The sequence below is a fragment of the Anastrepha ludens genome, chromosome 3 (genome assembly GCF_028408465.1).
Source record: "Anastrepha ludens isolate Willacy chromosome 3, idAnaLude1.1, whole genome shotgun sequence".
Classification (NCBI taxonomy): Eukaryota; Metazoa; Arthropoda; class Insecta; order Diptera; family Tephritidae; genus Anastrepha; species Anastrepha ludens.
This window is the reverse complement of record NC_071499.1, coordinates 6,501,641-6,510,893: the sequence shown is the minus strand read 5'-3', so window position 1 is coordinate 6,510,893 and position 9,253 is coordinate 6,501,641. Positions and strand designations below refer to the sequence as shown.

The following is a 9,253-nucleotide window of genomic DNA, read 5'->3' as shown; positions in this document are numbered from 1 at the left end:
GGCGTCGAATGGAAGTTATGTACCATTTGCCTGCACATCCACAGAATTGGATGCCTTCGCTGCAGTCAGGTTTTAAGATTTATTTCTAGATAAATAATTTATTGAAACTTGAAAACCATCCAATTAAGTAATGTAGTCTTTCGAGATTCAAATCGAGCTCATCCCGCTTTTTTGAAAAAGCCTTATGAAATCGGCATGGAATTTTAGTCCACAATACTGCGGTAAGAGAAAGAATTTTGTTCCATTATACTGCAGTATTAGAAAGATGAATCCTATTGATTGAGTGATATGATCCTGAACGTGTTCATTTTCCAAAGACCAGTGGACGCCAACGCTCCCAGTCTGACGAGCCACCCCAACTTTATCATTTTTTCAGAGATAAAGAGTCACTATTCTGCACTTTTTTCAAAAAGTTCAAAATATATTGTATTTTTTTTTTACTTATTATGAATAATACCATAAAACCCTGCCTGAATGCTAATATTTTAAGGCACAAGTAAAGAACAGGCAGCTTTTCGCTAGAAAACCCCAAAAAGGGCGTTGCTGAACGGTGCCACGCCCTCCCCTTCACCCATACCACAATGTAGTAATGGGAAGTAAGGCCTTTGGTCAACATTAATTTTCATACCAACTTCGTTTTAAAGTTAGCTTCTTTAAAAATTTGTGGGCCTCGAAATTCACCTTAAAGCTTAAACTCTTACGGGCTTTTTTTCATTATTTTACGTAGAATCCGTAATCTGATTCTGCTAAGAAAGATTTCGCAAAAAAATTGACCCTCTCTAATATACACACACACACTTTTACGCCATTCTTGTGTGAGTATCAAAATTCACGCATTCATACAAAATTGAACAACAGGTCGACTGGCTAGCAAACATACAACCATAGTCAAATTTACAAATTTACATGCATATCTACCTACGTATGTACATTGGCAGCTTCCGAGTGGCAAAATAGAGCAAAGAAAATGAAATTGTTTGCGTATTTGATTTTCCGCCATACTCGCTGTATGCCACCGCATGCAAGAGGAGTTGAATTTTGTTTACGCTACGTGGCGAGAGTGCCTGGAAATATCCAGCATATTGGCTTTGTGGTTGAACATATTTCATCGAATTAGTAGCTAATGAATATCACGAAATGACCTGACATTCTTAATCACGGGTAATGTTTATGCAGCATTGAAAACATATTTTATATGTTTGACAACTTTAATTATAAAATTTTGCGGTTGAGAAAAATATCACTGGCCATAAAAATTGTGAAACTGCACACAGAATTGTTGAGCGCTTTGGAGTGAGGGGTTTAATTTTTATTTATTTTTTTTGTGATTGTAACCATTATACAGGGCTCCATATATAGGGTTTGAGGCTGTAAAACTTTTTGCAGGGTAGGATATTTGATCGCTGGCTTCTTTAGCATTTCCGAAGCATCGAATTTTTAGATTTGCGACAAAGCGAGTATTGCAAAAAAATGCTCAAATCACATCAGGAAAATGACCATCACGACCACGCTTACAGGACAATATCCTTTTCATGAAATTTTCCATAACCGAATTGCAAAGTGGCTGCCCTATGTCCTCGATAGCCTCACGAATTCCATCTTTGAGATCTTGAATCGACCCTGGGCTGTTGGCGTAGACCTTCTCTTTCACGTGGGTCCAAAGAAAAAAGTCACAAGGCCTCGGTGGTTAAATCACAAGATTTCGGTGGCCAATTGTGATCACCTCTTCGAGAGATGACACGGTTCGGAAACTTTTCCCGTAAAAGATCAATGGTTTCGTTGCTTGTGTCGCACGTAGGTCGTGTGGCCGTTTTGTTGAAAACAAACGTTGTCCAGATCAATACCATCCAATTCCGGTCATAAAAATCGTTAATCTTCTCTCAATAGCGCAATCCATTCACCGTTAATACCTGTTATTGTAAAACCCTTTATCTTACAAATAACTAAGTTTTATTTTGCCTTAGAATGCCCTGATACAGTTTCCATGAAAAATCGGTCACTGATTCTGAAAGCTCAAACCATTTCTAAAAGTTTTTGGAAAACCTCAATTAATTATTCGCTACAATAATGTAAGGCAGGTGGAACAATATCAAGACACACACCAGAAATAGGAGAGGGAGCTCGTCCAAACACCTAACAGAAGGGTATGCGTCAATTTACGTCAAATTTACAGAAAGCGAAAATTTTGAAATCCATTTTAATAAAAAAAAAAATTCTGTATATTTTTAATTTTTTCTCGTATTTTTATAAAAAATGTGTGTGGCATCAGGTAGAGATACACTCTCAACGTAATTTTAATTTATTTATTGTTTCATTTCCCACATTTATTGCATTTTTTTTATCTACCGATTCCTCGCATTTTTTGGTCTTTGCTCGCCTTTGACAGGATACTCGCTCGATTGCTCCGAGTTCATAAGCACAGAATTGGGTCTAGTATCCAGTTACGATGCATTTAGTAATGGACAAAAATTATTTACTTATAATTATTGGTACTTCTTCAAATGAATTTTGAGGCTTTGAGAATCAAATTAACTTACAAATCGTTTACAAAACGCTACTATGAAGCTAATGTTGGTAAATACCTCGAATTTGCCACAAAACTAACAGCCTAAAATTTCTTCCGAAATAGGTTTAAATTTGATGAGCATTTTTATACCGCAACACAATTTTTGGAAAATTTTGGTCAAAAATAATTTCGCAATTTTTCACCATCGATAGTGGATAAAAAAATTTGCGGACAATTTTTCTGTTACTCAGATTTTAAGCTAAAACTTTGCATAGTTGCTTATATTTGCTGAAAATTTGTGCACACGAACTGTTAACCTCTGTAAGCACTTAAAAGTAGGTGTTAACATAAAGCTGTAAACTTACATGTAATGCGAACGAACAAAGCCTGAAATAGTGCTCGAGAAAAAGTAAATAGCTGTACTGACTTAAAAGGCGTTTGTCGACATTTGAACCGAATTTTCTCACAACCGTGATATAATGGAGAGGTAAAGAACTAACGTGTGCCAATAAAGTAGCTAGACAAATTTGGTTAAAAATAAAAAACCATACTACTGTTCAAATTGTTTAATTTTTTTTATTTATAAAACATATGATTGTTACACAAAAAAAGCATTACTTGTATAGTTCTAAAGGACCATGGTCTTCTATTTTCCGAAGCTTTGATTTGATACCTCCAATCATCTTTTGGACGACGTTCATGTCCACTTTCCTTGCACATAATTTGATCCTGTTCTTCAGCTGTTGATTTGATTTAGCTTCCCAGCCATCTTCGTACACTTTCTGGCAAAGTAGAGTCCAAAAATTTTCAATTGGTCTGGCCTTTGGGATGTTTGGTGGGTTAGCACATTTCGGAACAAATTTTATATTATTTTCTGACATCCACTCTAAGGTCTTTTTAGCATAATGACTACTTGCTAAGTCAGGCCAAAAGATGTAATTACCATCAGAATGCTCGGATTTGATAAATTTTTTAAGTTTTGTAAGGCATTTTTGAATGTAAATGTCACTTCTTATGGCAGGAGCTGTGGAATCTTGAAGATAAAGTTGAGAGAGTCCTTTGGAAGATATGGCAGCCCAAACTAAAACTTTCGGTTCAAATTTAGCTTTAGGAGCAAACTTAATATTATCAGGAGTATTCCCTATGTTGTTTGTATAAAATCCACAGTTTTGGTCTCCGTTATTCCAAGCAAACGTAAAATATTTCTCATCATCGAGAATCACCTCAACATCGCCAACAAAATAGCTACGGCGGAGCAATCTACATTTCTTTGGTATTTCTTCTAGTTGTTTATCACTATATTTTGGAACCGTTACCCTTTTGTGATAATTAATACCACTTTTCAACAAATTTTGACGTACAGTCTCTTTAGAAATACCAAACTTTCGACCTAACTTGCGGTTTGATGCACCTTTTTTGTCAATAGCAGCTTTTTGCAGTTTTTTTAATTGTTTTGCGTTCAGAACTTTTGGGCGACCTGATTTTTTCACTCCTGAGGGAGCTATCCCACTATCAAAACGTTTAAAAATTGAATAAATTGTTGAACGTGCAATATTTTCCAGAAGAAAGTGTTGCAAAACCTCTTTTTTTGAATGCTGTCCAAGCATGTCATAAATGCGTTGACGTAAATGGTCTTGGTTTGCGACCTTCATGATAAAAAACTAATTTAAATAATTTTTTAATTAAAGGGCATAAACTAATAAATAATTTAAGGATTAAATGAAAAAGATATTATTCACCACTCTTAGGTTCTAATAAAAAGGAATTTGTCCAGCTACTTTATTGGCTCACGTTAAACTCGAATTTTGTGCATCACAGGCTATTAAATGCTACTAATCACTTCCTAGTGCTATCTAACTAACCTATTGAAATAAAATTTGGTGGAGAGTACTTTTTCGAATATTTTCAGATTTTCACAACTTTCTTAAATCATTTTTTTTTTGTTTTTTTTTCTTGTTTTGAGAGGTAGGGTTTAAAATGCCTTCGTACTTACAGTAACCGTCGTCCACTGCGCCGGATGGTGTGGCCACTAAAGCAATACCTCCTCTTCTTCTAAGGAGACTATCTTCCCGGAACTAGTTTCAGCATTACTTCGGGAGTGCCCAGAATAACGTCCATGATCCATGACCAGTTCTATTCGTCCACGTTTGGGTCCACCTTGCTTGTAGCCACCTTCGTGCTATTGACTCATCTTCTTATGTCTCTATCTGTTAGGCTTCGCTTTTTTGTGTGGCGTCGAGGTTTATATTCTTTCTCCGTAATGCGCCTTCAACGTAGCTTTTAACCGCATTTCAGTTATCGTCGCGGGAACGAATTTCACGCATTTTATTTTGAGTTGTTTTTTTTTTACATAAATTTCCTACGGGGTATTCATTCATATTCTACAGCATATGTTTATCAAGTAGTTCGTGTAGCACATTTTCCAATATTTAAATTGCTTTTTTGTATTTATATTTGTGGGTGACTAATAACAGGATTAAAGATTTGAATCTCGGAGACAAAAATAAAACTGAGTGAAGAGTTGTAAAATAACTAAAACATTTTAATCGCATATTTACAGATGAAGAAGCATTTAGCTCGATTTTCAATTTTGAATAAAAAGCAATGCTATTAAATATTTAAAAAAGAATTATCATAAATGCTGTACACTTTTTTTAATATTTATAGGTACACGAATGTGGAGTGGACGTAGTTGTTGTATAATTGTTTTAAGAATTTTTGAAATTGAAGATAAATAAAAATAAAAATTAAATTTCCTATATCTGAAGCGTACCAAAAATATGGCTGCAGATATAGAAATAAATATGTAATTTCATATGGAAATATGAGACTAAAAATAGGGTGATACGTCAACAGCATATTAGCAAATATATGTATCATACTTAGTTAAGTTTAAAAATATATATATATTTACACAAGTTGAAAAAAAAATCAGAAAATTAATATGAGCACTGAGCTTACCTAATCAATAGCAATCGAAAATAGTTTGCTAAAGCATCCGAAATCGCCATGAATTGCTTCATACGCACAGTTATTATTTGTATGTTTGTAAGGCTTCTGGGCTGTTAGCACAAAGAAGAGCCAGATGTGTTATTCTAAAATTTGCCAACGCTGAGCATTCAGTACAAAAAATCCTTAAGCAATATAAAATAATATAAACAGAAAAATGCCACTACGCTACGAAAGTATTTGTATGCCACAACCATGCACATATTTTTTATTATTGCATCATTTCGATGCAGGATTGGGAAATCATGCAATTTTTCGTAATTGAAGCTTTGGCAAAACTAGAAAACCACCACAGAATGCAAAGTGAGGAAAAATTTCATATGAATTCTCTCAAAATTCGTTTGGAATTTATGAACATCTTCTTGAATGTGAACATTTCTCAGCTCTGACACTCTGGCATACAAATTTAGTTTAAGTACAAATCGATTGCAATAATGAAACTCATCAAAGAATTTTGTGTGTTCTCTCCTTTTCTTTGTTTCCTTCTCCGCTACTCTTTTTCATTATATATAGCAGTTAATTTTACTTCGTATTCCGTGTTGCAAATTTGTTGCTGTATAAAATGGCGTGAAGACAATCAAATGAAGGATAAACAAACTGAGCCAGAAACGATACCCAAAACAACGATTTAATAAATATTCCCCGAAGGCAGAAAAATTACACAAGATTTTATTTGCCACTGAGACAATTCAGCAACGCAATGTAAACATCACAGCTGCAAGAATATAGCAACAACAATGATCATAGTTGGTAATCAAATCGTCGATAAGTTCAACGCAGCCTAAACGAAAGCAATTGAAAGACAAATCCACAGCGTGCCGTTACACCGAAAATGGGATTTGAAGTAGCCGAAATAGCTGTTACTTTCGCTCAGCTAAAACTTATTGATGCCGTTGCTACATGTTTTGCGTATCTAATTGCTGCTTATCGGCGGTCAGTGGTGATCGGTTGTGCAACGTTTAGGTTCGAGAGCAACGCCTTTACCAAAGCACTAATTTATTGCAAATCAAAGAAGGTTGTCAGTTTCAACGATAATAAGGGCAATCCAAACGAAATCAGCTACAGCAATAACAATAGCAACAGTACTACTAATTGCAACATGCGCTTGCAGCGACGGAAACAACAGCAACAGCAAGAGGAATTTAGGCGAGAAGCTATAAGCAGCAGCAGCAGCAGCGTTATTAGGCAAAGCAGAAGTCAAGCGATAGAAAAAGAGGTTACGCATACGCCCCGTAGTGCTCAACATCCGCCCAAAAAGCATAAATATCAGCGAGTGTTGATTAACAGTTAAAATGTTGACAGCGCGCGAAAAAGAACAAAGCAAACACGAATACAGATAATTACAAAAACAAGTATAAACAAGGAATCTAATCAAATAGGCTTACGACAGCTGAATTAATTTAAGTAAAAACAAAACGAGTGAACACAGAAACAAAAGAAACTATTTAAGAAAATTTTCAATTAAATCAGGGGAGTTTTAAGACAAAAGAAAGGGAAAACTACGGACCTACTCATTTGGGAATAAAAATTACCGTAGAATGCAACGATTGCGCACGACTTTCACGCGTTCGCGCACACCCACCGGCGCTGAGATGAAAACCCAAAATAGTCTCGAGGTGCCGAAACAGGTGCGAATGACTTAAGGATGTAATGAGTGGCTTTTCGTTTAGCCTGTTGTGTCACTGTTTTGTCAATATTTGCGGACTGCATGAATGATATATGGATTTATTTACCTAAAGTTGATTTAGTTTGCATGCGGAAAAAAATTATAAAAAAAATTAATTAAAAAAATTAAAGAAGTATAAAAATAAAGCAAAATTAAATTAAATAAAACAAAATAAACAAATATTAAAAAATTAAGTGAAATCACAAATTGAAATAAAAAGTAACTAAAAAATTATAAATTAAAATATAATAAGAAAAGGAAATGATATGAAATATTACAAAAAGAGATACATTTAAGTTACGAATAATTAAAAAAAAAAAAATTTAAATATAATAAAAAGTAAAAAAAATAGTATAAAATATTATAAAATAAATAAATATTTATCTACTTTGTAATAGTCAAACTGATTTAGTTTTCATGCGAAAAAAATTAGTAAAAGAAACTAAAAAATAACAGACTAAAAAAAAAAAATAAAAATAAATACATAAAATAAAGCAAAACTAAATTAAACAAAATAAAAGAAATAATATAAAAAATAATTAAATTTGTTTTTGTCAATATTTTGCGGACTGCATGTATGAAATATGGACAAATACTTATCTACTTTATTTATCTAAATTTTATTTAGTTTGCATGCGGAAAAATATTAAAAAAAAATTAAAAAAATATAAAAGTTAAGCAAAATTTAATTAAATAAAACAAAACAAAAAATTATTGAAAATTAAATAAAAATATAATAAGAAACCAAAATGGTGTGAAATATTAAAAAAAAATTAAATATAATAAAAAATAAAACAAAATATTATAAAATAAGTAAATGTTCATCTGCTGTATAATAGTAAAACTGATTTAGTTTGCATGCGAAAAAAATTATAAAGATAAGCTAAGAAAAATAAAAATAAATACATAAAATAAAGCAAAACCAAAATAAATTAAATTAAATGAAACAAAATCAAAAATAATTAAAAATTAAAATAAGAAGTAATTAAAAATTAAATAAAATAAATTCAAAATTGAAATATAATAAGAAAACAAAATAGTATGAAATATTACAGAATAAAATAAGTTTAAACTAAATAAAAAAATATATGTAATACTAATTTAGCCCATTTACAAAAATTGAAAAATAACAAAAAATGTGAAGTTTAAAATTTAAATACAACAAAAAAATAAAACAAAAGAGCAGTAAATATTATCTAATAAAAAAGATGAAACACAAATGAAAAGATGAATAAAATTTAATAAATTAAATTAAATTAAGTAATAAAAATATAGAAACAATGAAGTAAATTTAATTAAAAATTATTTTTTTTTTAACTGCATGAGAACTATCGATATTGATAACTATGGTTTAGCAGCTAAGAATGGCAAATTGTGTTGACATTTCTGTTCAGTAGTTTTGGAAAGTCATGCATGAATGAAATAAAAAAACTATTAAAAGAAATATAAAATTAATTTAAAACAATAAAAATAAATTAAATTAAATAAAGTAAAATAAAACGAAATTAAACAAAAAAAATATAAACAAATACCAAAAATCGAAAAACATATAACGAAATAAAACAAATTTAAAATTAAAAATAAAAACCAATAAAAAAACAAAATAAAATAATAGAATAATTTTTTGTAATAATAAAATTATAATAATGATTTTATTGTAAGGTATTGTGCTTTTTATTTTTGTTCGCTCCATCACACATTAATATTCAAAGTTAAGTTTTTATCGGTCGCACAGCAGTTTTGAACTAAGAACTCATAAGAAATCCTCACTCATACCATCACATTAATCGCTTGCAGTATAAGCCTGCATCATCCCGCGTAAATACCACCAGCCACTCTGATGCGTTGACCTATACATATCGCTCTTGTTACGTTAAAGCGTAACAACTCAAAATCTGAACATTTTCAGTAGAGACGAAAAACTGTTTCCGTAAATAGTAATAATATATTACAAGGAAAAAAATATATAATTGCACGAAAATATCATTAAAAACGATATAACGGTTGTTTCATTCTTATTTGTTTAGTAGTTGCGCTAAAATAACCAATTTTAGAGTTGCTACTCTTTTCCT

At 31.7% G+C, this 9,253-nt stretch overlaps 1 protein-coding gene across 1 annotated transcript in view; it reads left to right on the top strand.

Moving 5' to 3' along the window:
* The first annotated feature begins 7,053 nt into the window (after window positions 1–7,053).
* LOC128856437 (eye-specific diacylglycerol kinase-like) overlaps window positions 7,054–9,253 on the top strand; it is a 42,739-nt gene continuing 40,539 nt past the window's right edge. The window contains exon 1 of the mRNA XM_054091740.1: window positions 7,054–7,143. Coding sequence (XP_053947715.1) covers window positions 7,054–7,143 — 90 coding nt within the window. The remainder of the gene's footprint in view (window positions 7,144–9,253) is intronic.